Source organism: Ixodes scapularis, unplaced genomic scaffold (assembly GCF_016920785.2).
Source record: "Ixodes scapularis isolate PalLabHiFi unplaced genomic scaffold, ASM1692078v2 PGA_scaffold9__187_contigs__length_104089568, whole genome shotgun sequence".
In the NCBI taxonomy this organism is placed as follows: Eukaryota; Metazoa; Arthropoda; class Arachnida; order Ixodida; family Ixodidae; genus Ixodes; species Ixodes scapularis.
The window spans coordinates 87543939-87568355 of NW_024609884.1; the positions used below are offsets into that span (position 1 = coordinate 87543939).

Here is a 24417-nt window from a genome sequence, read left to right on the forward strand (position 1 = left end):
GCTGCGATCGTGTGCTTTCGGTATCGGGTACCACAAAGGATGTCATCACCCTAAACAGAAGGGCATTGATGCACCCTAACGTGGCCAACTCTACATTGGCTTTCTCTGCCAAAGCTTTGCGATTGCGTTCAAGCCTGGGCTGCTTCTCCAAGTGAACCGTACCTCCGAGGGTGGCGCTGGTAGTCGGGAGACCGAGAACGTCATGACTTTCCAATGAAGCTTTGCCACCGTCTACCAGGTGCGATCTGGCGATTGTTTTATTCATTTTAAAATTAGTTTTCTGACATTTAACAATGAATGATTGATGTTTCTGGGGAGCTGATGAGTCAAGCTCTATATCTAGGGTTCGGAGTTTTCGGTTAAAACCGATAAAAGTACGCCGAATCCATTTTCGGAAATTCGGTTTTAACCGAAAAAGGTCAGTTTGTAGGTTCGGCGTTTTCAGTTTAAACCCATAAAATCCGATTAAAATACGTCTAATCCGTTTTCTAAAATTCGGTTTTAACCGAAAAAGTTAAGTTTTTTAGTGTCGCGTCGAGGTGGGTCTGGGTGGGGGAGGGGGGGAGAGAGAGAGGGGGCTTTGCAAGGTTCGACATTGTGTGACGCCTTCGTAATTGCCCTCTTCCAAGGTTCAACATGGAACAATAGAGGTCTTGGATTGGCCTTCGCGGGACATGGGCTAGTATAAGGTTTTTCGCTTCATGCACTTCAGAGGAGATCGAGGAAAGCCGTTAATACCTTTCTAAACACCCTCTCTCAAAGTTCCCTCTGGTTAAAAACATAAATACAATGGATTTTTGTTTTTGCCATTCCGCTGGTTTTTGTACGGTCATCACTTCAGACGGTAACGTCGTCAGTAGTGATGGGCCGAACTTTTGCCGAATCGAAAGTTCGGTGCCGAATCTTGGGATTCGGCAAAGCCGAACTTTTGCCGAACTTTTCTAAAGACTCGGCAAAGATTCGGCAAAAATACATTGTTACCAGACTCGTTGATATTTCGTTTTTTTCTGGCGAAAAAAAAAGTTTTAAGTTTCTTTTTTTCTTAACTTAAATGTAACATGTTTACTAAATAAGGTGATATTCTACAAGTAATTGTATCGGTGTCGTTTTTGTGTTTACTGGCAATTTTAGTGACTCTTTGCAGAAGTGGCGTGACAACGAGGTTGGATAGAAGCGAGCGTGGCGCAGTCACGAATCACGCTACGAGAGTTTCGGTTTTGAGGCGTCATCAGCGCAAGCCTGCATGTGTGTGTACATTGCTAAAATGAAGGCAATAACGCTGCATTCTTGCTTTCTCTGGGAGTCACCATTTTGTGCGCGAAAACGAATGCAACGGTTGTTGAGCCTTCACCAGAAGAGAGAATAATAATATTGTAAATATGCATGTTCTTTGATTTGAGTCACTTGACGTCAGCTTTGCATGAAAGTGTGCGTCCCATATTCACAACGTCTCGTTTTTAACCTTTAAAATGCCCGTTTCTGGTGTTAGGACACACACGAACGTTTCGGAAGATAGGGACAGTGAATGTCGGATGTGCAACGTCGAGCATTATAGTTCTGTGTTTAGTTTTATGCAGGTACATGAAAATCGCGAAATAACCCTAATTAGAAAAGTAATATTATTCTGTTTTGGAACACACTACTCCGGAGCCGAAAACAGAATTGTTATAATTGCGAGGAGTGCTTTAAAGTAATTGTCAGCCAATGTCTCAATGTTTCAGAATGCACCACATCATTTGTCACTTGCGCAGTGGACTGTGTAAATTACTGGTCGATCTTCTGTTCTCGAGGCAGAAAATATTGACACGAGAACCACACTCCCTCACAAACGCACAGTTACCGTGTTACCTACCCCACACCGCGCCATAACCGCTGGTTGTACTGCACTGCACGATGGTAACCGCACGACTGCACGGCGTCCATTTGCAATCCAAGGCTTCATCGCGTTCTCGCACGTGCGCAGACATTTGCCGAATCTTTGCCGAACTTTCCTGCAAAAGTTCGGCATTTGCCGAACTTTGCCGAATCTGAAGTTCGGCAGATTCGGTCCATCACTAGTCGTCAGAATGGGAACGAAAAAGAAGCGCGCTGGAGATTATGCCCGCGAATTCCGCAATTTTGAGCTGTGTCCTGACGGAAGTTGTAGCGAAGACCACGTATGTACATGTGCCGTTATACTTTGAGTGATCACAAATATCACAGCTACAACGATCATCCGATCTGGTGTCTGATGGACATGGTGTTTTTTTTAATATTCACCTAAAAAAATGGTAAACTTTTTTGGGAATAAATATACACCGAAAAAAAACCAACGAAAATTGAATTTTGAATCCGAAAAACGTATGCCGAATTTTGAAAAAATAAAAACAAACCGAAAACGTGGAACGCTATCTATATCTAAACAAAAAAATAAGTGCTCAAGTTACGTCTCTGTACCTTTTCAGGGAAGTAGGATTGTGCGAATCTTGAAATTTCCGAATAATAGTTTTGAATAATATGCCATTCATTAGTTCTGTTCAATTTATCTGCCCCTCCTGCACCGGTGCAAAAAAGTGTAGGGCAGTGTACTTCCGGTATGTGTATTGAGATACAGTACACTGACCTACACTTTTCTGCACCGGTGCAGGAGGGGCAGATAAATCGCACGAAGCTAAAATTCACTTCGAGGTGAACTGCAACAATAATGTTTTTCTAAGTGCTGATCGCGGCGGGTTAGCACCGCTGAGTGTGCTGTGGAGAAGCAACACCCACAGAACTAGGGATGTCGCGAATCACCCTTGGTTCGATTTCGAAAGGTTTCGATATTTGCGAAGCGAGCTGAGGTTCGATTTCGAAAAATTTCGATATTTTCGTACCGACCGAGGTTCGAATTCGAAAAATTCGCAACTTTTGACCACAGCGCAGTTTCGAATTCGAAAAATTCGAAGCTTTCATGGTTTCTAAAATTTAGAATTCGAATATTTCAAATATTTTTTTACTTCAGGTTCGATAAATTCAAAGATTTCGAAATTCTTTGGAAATAAAATTCGAAGACTTCGAACGCTTCGAAGTTTTATAGACTTGAAGTTCGAACAATTCGAAGATTTCGAATTTCTTTCTGCATAAAGTTCGACAAGCTCGAAGGTTTCAATTCCCTTTTAACGCTACATTTAAAAAAAAAAAAAAAAAAAAAAAACTTTGAAGATTTTGGATTTTTTTTTTAATCCAAGTTTTCAAAGTTCGAAATCCGATTTTCAAGTTTTTCCGCCACAGTTTCAGTTTCAAATAACGTTTTCACGACTCACTGGTTTTCACGAAATCAAGTTTAGAAAAGTTAGGGTGTGATATCTACATTCTGCGAAGTTGGTCAGGCAATTAAATGAGACGACGAGTGTCCCGGATGTGCTGGAATATTTGCCAGTGCAGAATTGTGACCGCCAGCCCGGGGGGTCTTTAACCTGCATCACGCAGGAGTGATTACACGAACACACTGTTTTACGAGACTCATCCAGTTCGAAACGGCCAGGGGCGAGCAGGAGGTTGAGGCTCAGAAAAACCTTGAAGCGACCTGGCAAACCACCTCGCCACCCCTTGCACGCTGGTAGTAATCTGATCGAACGCCGCCCGAGTGACGCTGGCATATAGTAAGTGAAGTTTGTAATTGTCCTGGAGGTTTATTTTCTGGGACAAAGGAATCGCCTCGCAAAAAGCACAAAAGCCGACACAACTCGAGGTCGAGGAGCGTTCTACCATACAAGTGGCGTCGGAAGAGGAAAAACGGGGGAAAGGGGGTAGCGGGGGGGGGGGGGGGGGGGGGCTTCAGCCTCCTTCTCCCTCTTGCAGGTATTTCGGACTGTTAAAGAAAACAATACGGGGAAAGAGGGCGTGGTCGAGCTTATTTTAATCTGAAATTATTTATGCATATGTATAGCTACTGTCGCTATTCACTGCATAAACGATTGTGTAGATGGTCTTTGTTAGAAACTCGTTGTCAGAAGGCACTACTCGTCACATGCTTAGTGGTTCGGAAGTTCAAAGCTGTATTTTCGACCTAAATACCTGTGCCGATAGTAACAAAAAAAAAGAAATGCGGGGATAAAAAGCTGGAGAAAAACAAAAACAAAAAAACTATCAAGAATTCTTCGGAAGTGTTGTATTCTTGCATATTTAGAGGTTCAGAACTTCAAAAGAAGTTTCTTTTACGAAAATGTGTACAGGCTAAAAGAAACACGTCCCAGAAACGTGAAGCGAAAAAAAAATTTTTTTCTTTTAATGACGTGCTGAACTTGAACACTATTAGAAATCTTCTCCCATAAGTTAATTTATTCCTTAACGTGAAAAAAACAATGAATACATTATTTTGTATTCTGCAGATGACAATGATATGTACTGTCTGTGGTGTTAATTTAAATGCGATACCTCAAACAACTTAGACGAAAATAAATATCAAGTTCAGGTCATAATTGCATGCAGATACATGTTTGGACATTTCTTCGAAACTCACATTGAATAACAATAATCACATCTTAAGACAGCACTTAGCTAGGCTATACATAGGTCATTCTTAAAAAAGTATAACATATCTACCATAAATAGCTTCGGCTACAGCGCGTTTCAAATCTGGCACAAACGATAATCGTCAAAAACCCGTCGTCCTTCCTCGCCCCTTCGGGGATTTATTTCTTTAAACCTAAGCATGCCAGAACATTCAAATAAACGGCATTGTCTTTCGTAAGGAACGCAGCACCGCGTGTAAAAGTTCGAGAAAAAAATATTACGAATGTACCCCACTACTTGAAATCAAATGAAACCGTCCGCCGGTCTTTCGAAGTTCGACGAACGTCGAACTTTTACTCTAAAAGTTCGAAGTTCGTCGAACTTCTGACTTTTCAAAATTCGAAAGTTCGAACCTTTTCGATTTCTCTTGATAAATAAGTTCGAAAGTTCGAAATTCATCGAATGTTTCGGTCAGTCAAGTTCGGAAGTTCGACAAGCATCGAACCTTGCAGCGCAATAAGTTCGAAAGTTCGAAAAATATCGAATTTTTTAGCGTAATAAGTTCGACGGTTCGAAAAGCGTCGAACTTCTTAGCTGAACAAGTTCGAAAATTCGACCTCCGTCGAATTTTACAATATAGACAATTCGAAAAATCGAAATCTTTCGAACCGCTTGATTCGATCATCGAAACTTCGATTCGAAAAAAGTTCGCGGCATCCCTACACAGAACTCCCTTCTGCGGGTGTTGCTTTTCCGTAGTGCACCGATGTTCAGTAAGAAGCGCTTATTCCGCTTCTTACCAAGCACCACACAGTTCCGAATAAATAAAAGCCCAGTAAGACCTTTCAGAAGAGTGAAATCAGGGTGCGAGGTTGAGAAGCCACTGCATACTGTGTATCAAAAAGTACAATACAAGGTAAAGGTTAGAAGCATGCAGACATAAATTAAAAAAAAAAAAAAAAAAAAAAAAAAAAAAATTTTTTTTTTAAAGGGTTTAGATGGCACCCAATTTTATTTTTCCATGAAAAAAAGAAAACATTGCGCAATATTTACTTTGTTAGACGCAATTTAAGTGAAGGTCATAGCCTGCTCTAAGCACTGCCCACAGATCAAGTGGCCTCGCCTGTGAGTACTGGATTGGTTTGGCTGCCCAGTCGAACATGCTCGCAAGCCTAGTGTCTCTCTGTCACAACGTCCAGTGCATCTAGTTTGGCGTCTGACACCGCCTGCTATCGTCTGCTATTCCTCCGCCATTTATCATCATCTGCAACACCCATAAGACGTGACTATAAAAACAGCACGTCCGTGTCCGACATCGCTTTCATCCGTCTGCTATTCCGCCCCTATCTAAAACTGTCTGCAACACTTGCAAGATACAACCATGAAAGTTGCATCTTGGCATTTTATTACTCACAAGCCACGCTCCATTACAAGTGTCGTCTGTCGATCTACAATAAAAAGCAGCCGAAAAGACCAAAATCAACAAAATAAATATGCAGTTTTTTCAGCTTTTCTGTTCTTGTTTTCTTGCACAGCATCCGTGAGCAAGGTGGGTGAGTGTCATGACGCACAATTAAAATGCAAACTAAAAATATGCTCTCTAGCAAGCCAGGTGCTCTGCCCAAAACTTGAGATCTGTGGACCTTCTGAAGCAAAATGATGGAAACGTACCTAGGCAAACCTGATGCTAGGCGAACACCTGATTCCTTCCAGCAATATGGCTCACAAATTCTTACCTGTGTAGTTAACTTCTCAGTGTTGAAACCATGGTTACAATCACAACAGTTGCACCATTCTCAAAGTAGGGGGGCCACTTTTACAGAAACCGACACATTTATTCGGCATTGAAATGCTCAAACGAACTAATCAAGCCAGATGGAGCAAAATAGTTCACGTGGGGCTGCTAGGCTTACGCCAGTCCCGCTACAAAAGCAAGCTCGTGCACAGCACTTCTGAAGACGTGTACTTGCAAGAGTTGTTTGCTGCAAACTGCGTCGGTTGAGATCTTCCTCTGAACATCTCGGAGAACGCAAAAGAACTTGCACTCATAAAAATAGACGAAGTCAACAAGTTATGGGGTGTATAAACCGCTGGCCACAAACACGGGCAGCTATGTTTGTTATTTGAAACCGAAAACGGGGAAAGCAATCTCGAGATATTTTTTAAAACAATAATGACTATATACTGTAAACGACTTAAATTTCGCGGGTTATAATTTTCGCGAATCGAGTGTAGCTTACGTAGCGTTCACATATTGCCCGAATTGTTCGCGGGAAGTATTTTTCGCGAATTGTAGGCGATTCGCGAAATTCACAAAAATTAGGTCTTTGCAAAAATTTAGTCGTTTACTGTATATTGTTTGTTTCTCAAACATAAAAATGTGTAGAAGAAAAGACTACCACGGCAGGGAGAAACAATTTTACAGCGAACATTCCACACGTCCACACCTTTCCAACCAATGAGATCCGAGAAAGGGATCTTATAGTTAGCTAAGCAACTTTTAGGGGCGAAGCTCCTTAGGGGCTAGCCATGTCCATATGTCCGTCCGCCGTCGGGTCTGAGGACGTGAGCACGTGCTCCCGTGCTCGTGTAGGGAAAAAAAAAAACAACAACAACCGCATCTCCACGTGATGAATGATGTTGATTGGGGCGAAGCTCTGGTGGTGCTTGTCTGCATAGACGCTGAGCCGCAGCATGCCGAGCCTTTCGTTCGTTTTCATCCATGTCCGAAAGAGAATGTGTGGTGTGGAACGTGGTTATATACACATTTGAGCATTTGACCGCAGCGTGACATAGATGAAAACGAACGAAAGGCTCGGCATGCTGCGGCTCAGCGTCTATGCAGACAAGCACCACCAGAGCTTCGCCCCAATCAACATCATTCACCACGTGGAGATGCGGTTGTTTATACTAGTCACTGCAGTCATTGGAGGCCAGTCAGCTTGAGAAAGCGGGGGGTATTCTAGGGGCACGCACACATCGTGGCACCCTATAGGGCGTGGATATGTGGTCGCCAGCCCGAGCTGTGGTTAAAGCAATTATGGTCGCTGAAGAGCGAGAACGGCAGGGCGTGTCTTTTCTTGCAGTTTAAAAAATTGTGACGTGCCTCAAGATTGGAAAGTAGCCAAGTTTGTCCATATATAAAAAAGTGGAGAGAAAAAAAGTGTTTACAATTACAGACCAGTGTCATTGTTAAGTACATTTAGCAAGGCTCTCGAACATTTCATATTTAAGCACATCTTAACTTTCCTAGAATCTGAAACTTTCTTAGTAGATTATCAACACGGGCTCCGAAGGGGCTTCTCGACAATGACACAGCTACTTCATACGGTCCACATTTTTGTTATGGGTGGTGCTTAGAGCAAGACTACCTCCACCTAAATTGCAACTGGTGGCATAAATATTGCATTAAGGAATGTTTTTTTCCATAAAATGTTGTTGTAAGGTGCGTGTCCCATCTTTAAAAAGGATTAATTTTTTTTTCCAGTTTTTTTTTTAATTTTTTTGCCTATAAAATAGTGTTTCTTTTTTAAATAAATAAATATTCTTTATAGAGCATGTACAGTGTTACTGAGACCAAGATTTGCGTTCAGCACACAGGAAACCAGAATTGATCAATTTTGAAGATAATTTTTCTATTCTACTTACCGTAAGATCCTGAGTCATCGCCCACCCCCTACAAATACCCCAATGCGGACTCCGCAATCCTCCAGCATTGACTCTACTCAAATGACGCGGCCGCGGACCTTACCTTACGGTTGGAGGACGTCCGTGACAAAGTGAAACGAAGGAGGGAAAGGCACTTCTCTTTGCATTTCCTCCCCGATTTCCGTGATCACAAAGTCGGAGTACATGCGTGCAAAAGGAAAACGATGGAGGTAACGGAATCAAACTGTTTTGCTTACAAAAAAGTTTGGTGGAACTAAAAAACAAAAAATCTGAAAGATAAGACAAGCAGTAACCCATTCAGGGATTGCGAGGTCAGCCCCAGATCCTGGAATTCGCAGAGTGTAAGGTCAAGGACAGTCTCCACCGAAATAAGGTCACCGTGAACCCACTCCTTCTCCTAGAGCATTGCGACGGCGGATGGTTAGGTTGTGCAACGTTAGAGACAAAGCCAACGGGTAAATAAAGATTTGCTGGAATGCCGCACATTGTAAAACATTCCATATCGAGCTTCGTGTTCGTGGTGCTGTCCATGCCACGCAGCAACTCCACCTCAACCTGCGTCGATAGCACACGGATGCACGCATGTATTCACCAAACAAGAAAGTTGCACAAGAGCCTTGTGATTGACAAGGCGCCCAACTCGACCCGACGCCAAAGTATTTCCCAACGCGATCTCCGGTTTTCCTGCATCTCCAGCATCGCTCTTCGCCACTTCTTTCACTCACTCGCTCGTTGCACGTGGCTGGTTGTCTTTTTTCTTATTTCTATAATTTTATGTACGTTCAGCTGGTTCAACTGAACATGTACAAACAACTATAGTTCGTTGCAACCTAAGAACGAAGGGCGAGGGTAAGACGGGTTGGGGAGGTGGAAGCAGACGGAATGCTAAAGAGAGAAGGTGGTTTCCCTCTCTCTTCTCCAGCGTTCCGTCTGTTTCCTCCTCCCCGGCCCGTTTTACCCTCGCCCTTCGTTCTTAGGTTGCAACGGACTATAGCTCACCTCATACCCCTTGTGGGTTTTCATTTTTTTGTTGACTTTTTTTTTGCTAACGAATGTTTGTCAGGGAACAAACATTCGCGCTGTATGCCGATCAGCGGTGCTCATTACGCGTATGCGAGTAACAGGCTTTGCGATAGTAAGACATTTTTTCATGAGCATTGCTTGCATGAATCAATGAAACTAATTTGAGTTTTGAGTTTAACTCATCTCTTGTGCAGCCACGCTAAATATGCACAAAAAAGTGGGCGTTTTTTTTTTTACCTTTTTCTAAACTCTTTGTGCTTACCCACCGAGACATGGCCCATCCCACCTTTTTTTTTTTATGAATTTCGTACAGCAAAGGGGGGGGGGGGGGTGGGGCAATGACTTGGGATATTAGTATTACTAATCTTAAACTGAAATCCATTGGCCCTGATAACATTCCTAACTAATTTCTTCACCCTTAGGCTGTATCACCTGATTGGCTCCTTGTTGTCATCTTCTGCTCATCATTTTCATGTGGTGTTTCCTCGGATCGGCAGATAGTTTGTGTTGTACTCATTTTTAAAGAAGGAGATTGTGTGATGCTAACTAATTATTGCCCCATATAGCTCATCATGTAAGCTCTTGGAACATATAATTTAAAATTACATGACTGATTTTCTAGATAATCATGACATCATCTCGCCTTTTCAGCATGGTTTCCGTAAAGGCATATTCGCTACCATTCACCTTATTTCTACTGTTCATTCCCTTGCTTTAGTAGTCGATAAACAGGGTCAGGTGTATGTCATCTTCCTTGACTTTAGCAAAGCATTTGGCAGGGCTTCACATTTCAGTTTCATATTTAAACTAAATTGTCTTTCCCTGTACAGTGGTAAAATAAATTTCCTTTTATCTGTAAATGCAAAAGCAATTCATTGATGCAGATGGTCATCATTCTGACCTCCTCTGGTGTTTGCAAAGGAAGTGTCATTGGCCCTCTTCTTTTTTCAATTTTATCTCCTGTATTGACAAAAGTGTAAGTATTTGCTTATTTGCATATGACTGCCTACTGTTCGAGGCTATTAACTCTACCAGTGACCAAGTCGTTTTGAATGAAAGTTTAGATGCAATCTCTCTCTTTAACTGGTCTGATCTCAGGAAAGGAAGCTTGATTAAGAAAAATCTTTGTTCATGCGTATCACTAACAAAAAGTTTCCTCATGAGTATGACTACTCTATTGGTCACAACTTCATTGCCCAAACTGACAGTTTTAATTATCTTGGAGCTATGTTTACTTACCATATATCTTGGATCTCACACATTAAATGAGTTTGTGTGTCTGCACGTTGCTAGCTAGGTTTGGTGAGGCACAAGATTAAACAAGTGTCCTCCATGTCAAACCCCCGCCTGCTGCTGGCATCACTCTTTCATTGTTGCCAATAGAGACTTCCAATAAAAAAAAAGCTATAAAAAACAAAATTTGAATTCGCAAAAAAAAAAAAAAAACATTTTGACCTAGTAATATTTGGGTTACTAGTTAGCTATGCTTGTCGGTGTATTTAGACAATTTTGATGCAAATTGGGGACCATGAAAACAATTGCACGGACGATCATGCGACATGATGCGAATGGACAGTGTCAGCTGGTGCGACATTTTAACGATATTGCATCGTGATTGAGTGGAAATTTCTGTGATGTGTCGCGCAGTGATGTGACATTTCTATCATTTTTTTCCGCGTCGCACGGTGATTGTTACGTGTGTGCTAGTGCCTACAGACAAACACTGCGTAGGCACATAGCACACGCCTTGAGGGCAGTCAGGTCACTGTCCGGGTACGACAACTGAAGAACTTTGTGGCAAGCCGCCGGCAAGGACTCCAGGTCTCGTGTCAACCACAACCGATCACACACACACAACAGCTAGTACCAAACACATTCCCGCAGATGCGCTGTACAAATTGCTTGGTCTCGCCAGCATGTCCATCCTCTTCTATGTGCCGCTTTACGTTCATGCACAGCATGATCTTGACGTTGAATGCATTCCATCCTAACACCCAGGGTGCGACTGTCGGCGCCTACACGTTGACGACATTCTCTCATGGGCGCGTTTACGCCGTTGAGCAGCCACGGCGTGCTCCGGCGTATGCTTCGGCTGCCCCATTCTTGTGCGCAAAGACTTAGAGCACCGAGAGAATGGACGACTGAAGGCGAGAAAGCGCAGGTGGCGAGGAGGGCAATCACATGACTCCCAGCGCTATTGCGATTCGCTGAATGCACTGCACCTCAACCGCACCTATTATCAGCGAAACGGCGAGGGTGTAACTGCTGTACTCACCCTCGCCCGGCACCAAAACCACTTGCAGTAAACCCATGCATGCTTCATTCGCTTTCGCAAACACAACACTCGCCCAGTACAGCCGATGCTGTAAAAAACGCCCAAGTACCTTTTTAAGCAAATGTGATGTAAGTAATATGGCTACACAGTCTTTGAGAGTTTCCTGAGCTCGTTTGCTTTATTCTTCCCGTCTTTTTTTTTTTGCTTACAATGCTGGCTTACAATACTGCTTCATTTACCGACCAACATAATATAATGTAAAATCTTAGAAGATTATTTTTCTGGCCTGAATAAGAAAGTGATGGACAGTTGCCATCCAAAACATGGTCGATGGTCGAATCATAAGTATTCCTGCACGTTTTAAAGACCATCTCTGCTGCACAAGGGAGATACTGTAAATTCATTATTTTCGCAGGCTCAATATTTTGTAAATAAGGTGAATTGTGGGCTTTGTGAACATTTTGTGATTTGGAGTGATATTGATTACCATGGCTTGATATATTTAACGCTTCAATTTTTCTCAAAAATAGGTTTCTCGCAAAAACTTTTGTTGTTTACAGTATTTTAGTGGTGGGGTGAATGAGCCTTCCAAGAGTCTTGCATTTGACCTGGGCCCTCGGCTGCCCTTACTGTAACGTCTCACGTCACTGTAAGTATTGAAATAAATTGGTCATGCCTGGCCATATATGGGGGCCATGTGCTCTCCTCGATTGAATGGCCCATTCACACAAGAGCATTACTTTACGTGTCTGCAAGTCACCGGGAAATCAGAGCTTCGTCTGTCGTGAGACAAGTTACTCCTTGAATTGGTTGCCATGCTTTGTTCGAAGCACGGATGTCCCAGTGATTTGCAATCGTAGCTCGATGTAAGCAGACGTTGGCTCTCGTATCGCGAGCAAGTGGCATTGCACGAACAGGTTTTTAGACGGCCCTTCTTGCATGGGTGGCCACTCCATGAATTGTCTGGTGTTGGTAGGCTGGACTTCCAGCCGAGCTGCTTCTTTGCCCTGGGCTCCCCGATCGCGATGTTCCTGGTGGTGCGTGGCAACGACATACTGGGCAAAGACTTCCGGCTGCCCACCTGCCCGGCCTTCTTCAACATCTTTCATCCGGTGAGGGTCAAAGCCTATCGGGCATGCTCACGGGACTGAGCTCCAAAGCTTGCACTCTGAAACACAGAGGGCATTCACTTGGCTTGAAGCTCTGTATCATGGGACGAGAGTTCACCGTCGACCACCGTTGGTGCGGTTAAAGCTGCAATTGACAGCACGTGTTGTGTATGTTCAGCTTCACTGTGGTTGGTTTGATATACAAGCAAATGATGGGGATAACTTTGTCGTGCTGAGCAGCCGCTCAGCAGGACAAAGTTGGCTGCTCAGCTGAGCAGCTGCAGCGAATCCGCCGAGTGGCACTGACGAATGCGAAGCACTTGGTGTTCTGAAATGACCATAGTTTCTGGCAGGTGACTAAAACATTTTTTATGACTGTCTAGCTTTTTATGTGGTCACCCCTATGGGTGTCAAGCTTTTTTTATGGTCTTGTCACTGGTGAGCCATAGCAGAGTTTAGCTTTTTCAGTGATTAGCTAGACTTTCCAATGGCCTATGGTTCTTTTTAGCTGGTGACTATAGCTTTGCCTTTTATATTTGTTACCCATCAATGGCTCTTTGTATGATCTGCTAAAGAATTCCCGTGGCTTTTCCCATGGTTCTCTTTAATTGGCATGTTAGGATGGCCTATAGTTTTTATTTGGTTTTCCGCTTCTCCTCATTTGCCGTTGGCGACTTTCCTTAAACAGTCATGGCAATTGACACCAAACTTTTTCCGAACTAGAAATACCCAAACCTTTCATTTTTTGGGCCGTTCGAGGCATTCTAGGTGAGCGCCACGGAGTTTCACACTGATTTTGAGGATGTTTATAACTTTATGTTCGAATGATCGAGGGAAGGCGCTCTTTGGTGGACAATACGGCATCCCGATTATCACAGAACGTGATGACTAGTCTCTCGTCTGCCGGAATGGCTTGCCGCGGAACGTCGTGTCCTATTTCGTGGTGAGCGGTCTTACTTTGGTCAGTCCTCGCACATGGGTGTATCCATCCTGATGCAGGGGCGTAGGCCTGAACGTCTTCAAGCACCACCTCGCGCACCAAGTTTTCGCGAGCAAAACCAGCCACAGCAAATTCCCTTTCGCAACACGACCGCTAGGCGCCAACCGGCAAGCCGCGCCCGCGACCACCACATGCAATCGAGGTAACGGAAGTGCGGGGCCGGGAACGAGGGGTGGCCGCCAAGGGCTTCTTGTTCCGGGAGGAAGGGTAGAAGGGTGGGAAGGGAGGCGACAGAAGGCATAAACAGGTGAGGAAGATGAGTTTGTCTCCGAAAGATGTTCCTCAGTGGGACTGCTTGCTGCGCTTCAAGTCCAAAGACAGACAAGAACTCGTCCGTCGTCGATCATTTGTCGGCGCTTGTCAGCGATTGTCGCGGGTGCCGGTCGTTGCAGTGGGACAGCATCGGCAACACGGAACTTTGTGGTGTCGTCGGACAAAAACTGGTGTTTGTCGCTGTAGTGAGGCGAGGGGAAGGATATGTCGCAAATGAGTTGTCGATTTTGAATTACGCGCCGATATCAGATGCCGCATGTCAAATCACCGTGCGCCGCCGCCGAAAAATATCCGGCACCGACTGTGCCACCGACGCCGTGCTGCTGACGCCCCCACACCGCCGCTACCGCCGCCATCTAAAAACGACCGCTACTCCGCCACGTCGCTGCCAATCGAAATGGCATCAACGATAGTTCATTTTCGCAGTGAGAAAAACACTGCTTTTTTTTGTGAATAGGTCGTTTGTTAGTTTTGTAATGTGTGTACTAATGACGTGTTTGCATGGTTTGTTTCTTTTTTTTTTTTTTTCGTTTCTTTTTATGATTTAGGCCTAAGGTTAAACTGTATCTGCCATCTGGCAACCGCCCTAACTTGTTTCAAAGTCTCCAATCCAATCCCCATCCAGATCCACTTGTGTTTCCCGCGCTCGGTATTTTTTGCAATAGGATATGTTCGCTTACATTAATGTAAAGTGTAGTGATAATTGCTTTCCAAGCATGTCTTCACCGATGCTAGTTATAAAAGGGGTCACCATCCATTTCCCGCACGAGCCGTACGATGTCCAGAAGATATACATGGAGAAGATGATTGAGTGCCTTCAAAGCGGTGCGAGCGGCATCCTCGAAAGTCCGACGGGAACAGGAAAAACGCTTTCTCTGCTCTGCTCATCGTTGGTTTAGCTCGAAGATCGCAAAGCATACCTTCAGCTGAATGCTGGAATGCACAAGAGCGCCGACACCAGTTCGTCGGGACTCCTATCACACCTCGAGCATCTGGTCGGACCTCGCAACAGTGTCGTGCCTAGCCAGCTTATCCCCAAAAATAATATACAGCTCCCGCACACATTCGCAGCTCTCTCAAGCCATCAACGAATTTAAGAAAATGAGTTACAAGTACATGAGGTCTGTAGTGTTAGGATCGCGAGATCAGCTATGGGTGGCATCCATCCGGAAGTGCAGAGGCTGCAGGGCAACGCATCGAAACTCAGGCTGGGTCGGCACAAGGTTAGCACCAAGAGCTGCCAATTTCACCTGAACTACGACACCAAGATGATGCGATTGGAGTTTCAGGAGCAATCAGTAATGGGGACATCGAAGACCTGGGCAAACTTGGAAAGAAGTTCGCCTGCTGGGTCCCTACTACAAAGCCAGGACCCTCAAGGAGAAGGCGGACATAATCTTCTTGCCGTACAACTACTGAGTGGATCCCGGATCCCAAGTCTCGAAAAGCGCACGGTGTGGACCTCGCAGGAAACGTCGTCATATTTGATGAAGCACATAACATTGAAAACATGTGCGAGGAGAGCATGTCGTTTCAATCGCTTTCTTCTGATGTGGCCTTGTGTATCAAAGAGGTGAGTCACGTGGCCAATCTGAAGCAGCAGAAAGAAACTGAATCTGCATTCGGATCAGAGGGTGCAGAGCCCGACTTCACGCTCCTGGATATTGCCAAGGTCAAGGCCATATTGTTTTCCATGGAAGGCACCCTGGACACGGCGGTGGCACAGGCCTCGGGAGAGTCAGTCACGAAGCCAGGGAACTTTATGTTTGAGGTTCTGAACATGGCAGGTGTAGATCGTGGCAACAAAGATGAGCTCCTCGATCTCTTGGATAAGACGGTGACTTTTCTGGAAGTCAATGCAGTAGGAGCCTTCAGCCCGAAGGGGACTGGGTTTAAACTGGCTCTCAACGACTCTGAACAGCCTTTACACTGTTGAGGGTGATGGATCCTCAGTGGAGTCAATTTTCAAGCAGAAGTACAAGGTGCAAATTCAAAAAGATATAAATAAGAAACAAGGGCCCCAAGATCTTTGGACAGTGTCTAAAGCAACAAACAAGAAGCCAGACTGGACACTGAGTTGCTGGTGTTTCTCGCCGAGTGTCAGCATGACTAACCTGCTAAAGCAAGGCATCCACAGCATCATCCTGACCAGCAGAACACTCTCGCCCCTCGGGTCATTCGCATCTGAACTGGGTATTCCATTCCTTGTACAGCTAGAGAATGCGCACGTCATCTCAGAGAAGCAGATTTATGTGAGTGTGCTTAGCAATGGGGGGGGGGGGGGGGGGGGGGGGGGGGGGGGGGGGGGGGGGGGGGGGGGGGGGGGGGCGGCTGTGACAGACAGTTGTTAAACTGCACCTGTGAGAACCGAAGCAACACCAGCTACAGTATTTGGCATCTCTTGGTCGGAGCATCAGTAACCGGTTGAGTTTTGGACCTCAAATGGAATTATGGCTTCCCTTACCCTAGTTAAGCCTGTTGTAATGGAAATGCAAAGAGGCGTCGACTTCTCTACACTCATCCAGGAGTACTACGAGAATGTGAATTCGGCTGGGGGGAGAAGAAAGGCTGCATTCTCATGGCTGTTTGTAGGGGCCGCATAAGTGAAGGAATGGACTTTGCTAAGGATCAGTATGCGCGGGCAGCTGTTATTGTAGGCTTCCCCACTTTCTTCGTGCTTTGATCCACGAGTCCAGCTGAAGAAGCAGTATCTCGACGAGTCCGCATCAAAGAGTACCTTCTCGGGAAATGACTGGTACCTTCTTCAAGAGCTGTTAATCAGGCCACTGGGCGTGTGATTCGGCACCAAAATGATTTTGGAGCAGTCCTGCTTTGTGACAAGCGCTACAGCGAGAAACGCAATCTGAGCCAATTGTCCAAGTGGATAAGGGAAAGGACGAGGGTGCGGTCAAATTTTGGCACAGTTTTAAGGGAGCTTTCCAGCTTTTTCAGGGGACCAGGCACGAGCAACAGGAGTCGCACAGCAGCTCTGAGAAGCGGCGGACTATCCTCGACAAAAAACGACCGACTGCCCAGTAACGCTTTTGGAATCTCTTCGAGTACCCACAGCAAACCTAGTGAAGGGTGTGACTCTTTTAAATCTCCTGCAGTTGATGAAGTGGCCAGTGATGTTCTGCTGAGCTACATGCCTCAAGTGGACAATGAAACAAGATCTGCAAGAAGTGTGGGGAAAACTCGACTCAGCATCTTTGATGCACTTAACACGACCCCTGTGTCCAAAGCAGTGGACTTCTCTAGCTACAGCAAAATAAACTTCCGTTGTGACGCTGGCACGGACAGTGAGTTTTCCCAGAAGACGAAAAGGCGAAAATATCTGGTGCCATTGAAAGGCATCGAACCAACCACAGGTGCCTGCTCGTCACGGGAAAGTGCTGCCTCTTGTAGCAGTGCAGTTTCCAGTGATGCTGCCTCCAACAGCACTGCTCCCACTTCCAAGGACATTTGGAAAAACATGCTAGGCTCCATGAAGAAAAGTCTTGGGGATCACGACTACAACTCTGTGTGAACCTTTGTCCGGACACAGGACTCTGATGCGCTTGCTCAAAGCCTCGCACACTCCCTTCTCAGTGCCTGGGATCGGGAACCCTTGCTTGCACAGCTAGCAAGAGTGGTGTCCTCATAAGGCCCGCTTCAGACGGAGCAATTTCACCCAGCAACTTCACGTCGCAACACCAGCAACACCGGCCGCCCGCGTTCACACGCAGCAACCGAATTGCTCTGACTTGCCATCATCATCATTAAATTTGATTCTTCTTTCACTATTTAGACGCCCAGCTACGCGCTAAAAACGCGTTCTTATATCTTTGAACGGCGTTGAGAATACTAACTCATTTTTCTGCAACTGTTTATTTCCGAAAACGATCCATTCCAAACCAGAACTAAGTCTTTAGCTGTCATCATCACCACCATAGGGGCGTCACGTGAAAATATTGCGTCTCTGATTGGCTGCAGCCACTTCAACCGTCTTCGAATTGCTCCGAGTTGCTCGCCTGTTCGAGCCGGACCCGATCTCAGCAATTCGCGTCGATCTAGGGGAAGCTAGGGAACAACCCGCCAGCAACCTCAAAATTGCTGGAAAAGTTGCCCCGTCTGAAGCGGGCCTAAACAAGGAAAGACTTCGTGCTCAAGTGCCGTTCTCATTGGTGAAAAGGTTACTTAGAGGACAGAGCTGACTTTTATTTACAAAGTCTCTGACCAAATGACTGTTCTAGAAGAAGACCAATCACATTTATTCTTTTATTCAACCTGCTTTGATTTTGGATGTATGTAAAATTTACAAAAATGTTTTTATTTTCATCTCTGCTTGAAAATGGCACGTTTGGCTATTTTGTTTGCAATGGAGGACTGTTCTTTTGTGATTTCCTAACCTGACCAAAAGTATAAACTTTGTTTCTTTTGTGTTCTTTACAACAGAAATTATAGCAAACATGTCTATAAATGCACTTTTAAAATAAAATCTTGTTTTCCATTTTATGCCTCTTGCTTTGTTACTACGTATGCCGTTCTAGTGGTCTTCGAGTGCAAATGTTTTTTGCCGATAGGCCTAGTATTTCAGCGAGCTTGGAGGACTAAACATTGTCTCCAAATAGTGCCAAATGGCACCAACTTCAGCTTCGCTGTTTGTGCGAAAGAAGGCGCCGACAAAGCGCAGCACAATGATCAAACAGATCAACAAACAAGTGCGCAGTGAACAATATAAAGTGGAAGTTGCACGCGAAACTAAAATTGGCATCAATCAAGTGGAAAGTGGCCTATAGGTTGTTTGCACATGACGTCAATCCGCCGTTTTGTTGTTAGTTTGTTTTTTCAAACAAATTTACTACATTGGAGGATTACATCGTAACCGGTTGAGTTGATGTCAGCGGTGCTCTACGCATTTGAGGGGGCATGTAAATCCTTGGAATGCTCGAGTTTGGAACACGCCAGACAGCTCACAACAACAAAATGGTGGACGAAATTACGTCAGTGAAAACACCCTATACACAGGGGAATATGTGCGGAAATGTGATAATTTGGCTGAAATTGATTTTTCGGACCGCTTCATTATTTGGACAATTTTGGGGCCCCCTCCGAGTCCGAAAAATTGGTCGGCGACTGTACCTGTATCGGGGTATTGATATTGAAGATACATTTAAGTGCTTAGATTTATAGAGCAAGGTCTTAGCGCTTTCGTGTCTGCTGATGTAGTCTCGATAGAGCGTGGAGCATGCAGCGCAGAGTGCACTCACCGGTTGAACCCTCCGCGTGCAATGGTGACTAGTATACTCTTAGAGCAAAGACTTCCCTCAGTGTGCATTTGGCGGCAGCCAAACTGCCTACAGATCCTATGAAGGTTTGCGGGCTTTCTGGAGCACCAAAGCGGCGCAGGAGTGACGTTGGCAGGCACGACAAAGTAATGAAGGAGGAGCGATGGACGCAGCTGCAAAACGAGAGCACCAGACCGCGACAGGAAGCCAGTTGCCATCGCACAGCGGCCGGCAGTTCAAACACGAGTGTACGGACAACATGTTTGGTTGCGACAGGTTGGAGTTTCGCACGGACGTAAGGTTAGGTGTTCTAAATGTTGTGCACACGGTGGCTCTGCATTTAGAACACCTTTGTGAATGCCAAGGAAACGGCCAACTTTTAGCACACAGTGTGTTTTATGCGGGTTTTCTATGAAAAAATTGTCATAAACGAGCGTTGTAACGAGTGTCATTACAAGCGTCATGACCGAGTGACACGCTGGGAGCTAAGGTTATATACAGGGTGAGAAAACGTGATTGCGTTTTAAGACAAGGACAGAGGAAAAACGGACACCACAGAGCGCTAACTTTCAACTGATAAATCAGTTGAAAGTTAGCGCTCTGTGGTGTCTGCTCTTACTCTGTCCTTGTCTTAAAGCGCAATCATGTTTTCTCACATACAATACCAACTCGCCCAACAATCGGCACTTGTTATATACAGGGTGTTTCATATAAGAGTGGCACTATTTAAAATAAAAGGGAACTTGAAATAAAGATGCGATTCCTTTGGGATTACGTTGTCCACGGTGGTGGACGTAAGGACGCCAGTGCAAATTGCTCATTAGATACTTAATTAACAATAAGTCGTTAATTAAATTTTTAGCCTTTTGTTTTAGATAGCATGTTAGAGATTTGCAGCCCGTCGTTTACTGAGGCTTAAGTAGTTGAGAGATCTCAGAAAAAAATTTGACTTTGTGTTATTGAGTGACGAATTTTGGCAATCACAGCAGCAGGAAATTGAAACTAACTCAGAAAGAGCATGCCAGGAGCGAAACAGTTTTGCTGCCGAAGAGGCATCAGGCTGTGATGTGGGGTGATGCTTAAGTTGCTGTGAACACATGACCAAAAGCTATGGCCCAATCCCAAATTGGCTTGTGGGAGCAGGTAGCAAGCTGATTGGGAAAAACATAAATGATTGGAAACGACATTTATACTCGAGAACTAGGGGTTGTATTACCGGTTTAGAAATAATTGAAATGCCACATGATGGGTGCTACACCTGCTTTAAAAAAAATTACGGTATCAAACTTTTAAAAAAATTGGACCTTTTAATTTTTTTACTTGTACTTGCAACAGCGTCGCTTGTGGTGACATAATTTAGAAATTTAGTAGGGCGGAAACCTTCAAGTTCTTGGACCAGTAGGTAGTTTACCTAAGGACTGTGGTAGCGCCAATCTGATAGTTGAAGTAAAACGGGCGCAAGAGAATTAATGCAGCGCAACTCTAGATGTGTCTTCTGACCTGCAGCCTGATCTTCTGCCTTTGTGTTTGCAGTTTGACCCGGTGGTGAGTGGGACCCTGTGTTGAGCGGCGCTGCCCTGACAGCTCCCCACCGTGCAGGCATACCGCATGGAGAGGCTGATAGACCCTGAGCTGAGTGCCAGCCCCGTGGTTGTCCCACACCACAGGGGGCGCAAGCGCATGCACCTGGGTGAGATGACGTCCCACAAAGATGACACGCCACTAGCAGAGTCCGTCAAGCAATGCCAGCGCATTTTCATTGCCACACGATTCGCGCCAAAGTTCTTACCCTGCTACGTTCACATAGGGTGCGTACCGCACGAATCGCGCTTCTCACTGGCTGCCGGTGTATTAAGGAGGAAGGACACCCACGAAGTGGACACCATGCAAAGCATGATTTGTGCAGTGTGTGCTGTTTTCACAAAGTGTAGCATGTTCGATATACACTGCGTGTCGTACGACAACGAAAGCACGCTTGTGTCGCGCATGCTACTCTGGAAATGCTGAATTGCAATAATCATCGTCTCCTCTCTAGATCATTAAAATGAAACTTGCGCTAACAACTTGAAAAGGAACCTTATAGAAATTTCAGAGTAGCAGCTTGCAATTCGCTTCAGCTTCAGGATTCTTCAGCCCTGAGAAAGCTGAATAAACTAAGCGAAACAATGCCTGCCACTAGTCTGAGGCTTTCAGGAGGTTCTTTTTCAGGTTCTTCCCACTTGCTTCAACCATACCTTTGTGTTTTGCTTACGGCGTTACACTTACAATTGTGCCTGTCCCTGGGAACGTTGCATCTCTAGCGTCAAAAGAGACAAAAACAAATTGGCAGCGACTTTTATATTTAAAGTCCTTTAATGCATGGAATGCAGTATTTAAGGAGCAATATTTTAGATTTGTTTAGAAGACATTACCGTAATATTCAGTCATTGTTCACCCCCCTGCCACCTGAAATTCATAAGAAAAGTGGGGTGGGCCAAGTCTCGGTGGGTAAGCACAAAAAGATTAAAAAAAGCTAAAAAAAAAACAACAAAAAAACGCTTGTTTTTAGGAACGTATCTAGCGCAGCTGCACAAGAGATATATTTAACTCAAAACTCGAATTAGTTTTATCGTTTTATAGAAGAAATGCTCACAAAAAACTGTTTTGCTATCCCAAAGTCTGTTGCTTGCATATGTTTGATGAACATCGCCAACCGGCATAGAGCGCAAATGCTTGTTCCATGAAAGCACTTTTCTAAAACTGCCATGTTCCCTTTGTTAGTAAAAAAAAAAAAAAATAAAGAGTCAACAAGAAAATCAAAATTTGAGCGAGTGCGCGAGCGGGCGAGAGAAGTGACGAAGAGCGATGCTGGGGAAGCCTGCAATCGCGTTGGCTAATACCTTGGCGTCGGGCCAAGTCGGCCGCTTTGTCAATCGCAAGAAGCAGGCTCTTGCGCAACTTTCTTGTTTGGTGCGTACATGTGTGCATCCATGCACGGCGTGCTATCAAAGTGGGTTGAGGCGGCGTTGTTGTGTTGCATGGACGGCAACAGAGCTCAAGATGGGACGCTTTACGAACATCTGCATGCCGCATTACAGCAAATCTTCATTTACTCGATGGCTTTGTCTCGATCATCGCACAGCCTTACCAACCGCGGTCGCGACGTTCAGGGAGAATGATTGGCTATTCGCCGTGTACAGTAAAACCCCGTTATAACAAAATGGGATATAACAAACTAATGGATATAACAAAGCAATTATAATTCCCCTTGCTTGCTAATAGTGGGAAGAAATGGACATTGGCTATAACAAACTAATGGTTATAACGAAATAATTATGACCACTCCTTCAACTTTGTTATAACGAGGTTTTACTGTATTTCGGTGGAGACGGACTTTGACCTTCCACCTTGAACTTACGCTCCGCGGTTGCATTCCAGTATATGGGGCGTGCGCTGAACTCGCAGTTTCTGAATGGGTTACCAATTGTGTTATCTTTTCGATTTTTTTTTTTTTTTTTTTGGCTGATCAAACTTTTTTATAAGCAGAACAAAGTTTTGTTTTGTTATCTTCATCGTTTTCCTTTCCATGCATGTACTCTGACTTCGGGGTCGCGGAAATCGGGGAGGAAATGCGTGAACAAAGTGAAGTGTCTTTCCCTTCTTCGTTTTACTTTGTCAAGGACGTCCTCCAACCGTAAGGTTTGCAGCTGCGCCATTCAGGTAGGATGAATGTTCGCGTACTGCGGAGTCTGCATTGGGGTATTTGTAAGGGTGAACGATCGCTCAGTGTCTTTCTGGAAATCGATATTCGCCCAAAAATTGGGGTGTGCGATGACTCGGGGATGGGCGATGACTCAGGATATTACGTTAAATGTCGCATGACGTTATGGTACCAAGTCATGGTGTCGTTAAACCTGACGTCACGCGACTTGGTCACGTGACATGACGTCATGTTTCACCGCAACTTGATACCCAACGTTACTATATCCAATATCATTGTTGACCGGTTGTTCCAACAGGTCCTGCCATGGGGTATCCATGGATGCACGGTCGGGTAAAGTCCTGGGAGTAGTGTTCCGTGCTTGAAAAAACATTCAACGCCATGAAACGACGTTGAATTTAAATGTGGCACACTGTACATTGTTTCAGATATCAGTCATAGTCAATATAGATTAGAACACAAGTAAGTTGGGTGTACGTATTGGAACTTTGTCTATCCGGTCCCACCAGAGTGGGCAGGCCGCTGGCGACACGCACGCAAGCAGAATGCCGCACACACTCGCATGTAATCTCACTGAGCCAGAAGCTACTTTGTTGCGGTCTAATTTCAAGTACAGAAGCGGTTCAGTTCGTTCAGTCTCTCCCCTGCCAAGCTTACTGGCGTAGTGACGGTGATCACAATGTTGACGTGGTTGCTTGAATCGCCCCTGAGTGACAACAGTCGAGTGTGACTCAAGGATTGAATGCGAGCACCGTGTGAGTGCTCGAAAACTGCAGTCACGGCTCTAGTGGACATTCAGGCTGGGGCTCGTGTGCAATGGCTGCGTGATGGCATAATCCAAACTCTAACAATGCCCACTGAACACTCTTCCACCCGGCTCAAAAACAGCGTTCCTTGGACTGATTCCGGCAACTGTTCACCACTCCACAGTGCCTCCCTCGCAACCGAGAGGACCAGATCCCCATTAGAGTGTGCCACAGCCGCCACCGACAACAAGGGTGGGAATGTAGGTTTCTGAGCGGCCTTCTGGGCTGGTTAGGGTGACTCGGCCTATGGGCATTGTGCCACTTGAGCCCCGGTCGTTGCACCAGGCAGTACCGATACCCGCTCAAAGCCAAAGCCCAGCACAGCACTTGAGGAGAACACTGCTGCTTCCTCTCTTGACTAAAAGCGTGGGTCCGTCCACACACCAGAGTTGGGAGCTTTTTGGCAGTCGATTTTGTTAACAGTGTGACCCTTTTAAAGGCAGCACTCTCCTTCCCCGAGACACACTTCCACTAGATAGGGAGTTTGAAGGGAAGCTGGAAGCAGCTTTAGTGGGACCGACGTGATCACTATTCAAATTTTGCCGTAGCTCCGGCTCCTGCTGCCTGCCTAGCGTAGCAGAGGAAAGGAGGAAGAAGGAAAACTAGCTAAAGCGTCGTCATCGATTGCGTCAGGTGACCCTCGCTCGCCTTTCAGTTGGCTCGGAGGTGCCAACGATGACATTGCAATTTTTTTGACGGGTAACAGGCGGCACATACATTTGCCGCATGCTCTGTGACAAGTGCTGCATGTTTACTGGAAATAAAGGCGATTTACGCAGGATCCCTATAACCGAAATCAGAATGACAAAAACCAACAGG

At 45.2% G+C, this 24417-nt stretch overlaps 1 protein-coding gene and 1 pseudogene across 2 annotated transcripts in view; both read left to right on the plus strand.

The window, feature by feature from the left end:
* The window catches only part of LOC8054081 (phospholipase DDHD2), a 69762-nt gene that overhangs the window by 22935 nt on the left and 22410 nt on the right, over window positions 1-24417 (plus strand). Inside the window, exons 8-10 of one of the 2 annotated variants that reach the window (XM_029992485.4) lie at window positions 12420-12555; window positions 20626-20637; window positions 20692-20782. In XM_029992485.4, coding sequence (XP_029848345.1) covers window positions 12420-12555; window positions 20626-20637; window positions 20692-20782 — 239 coding nt within the window. The remainder of the gene's footprint in view (window positions 1-12419; window positions 12556-20625; window positions 20638-20691; window positions 20783-24417) is intronic. The other variant, XM_029992486.4, reaches the window with a different exon arrangement.
* LOC115330601 lies at window positions 14522-17992 on the plus strand (annotated as a pseudogene).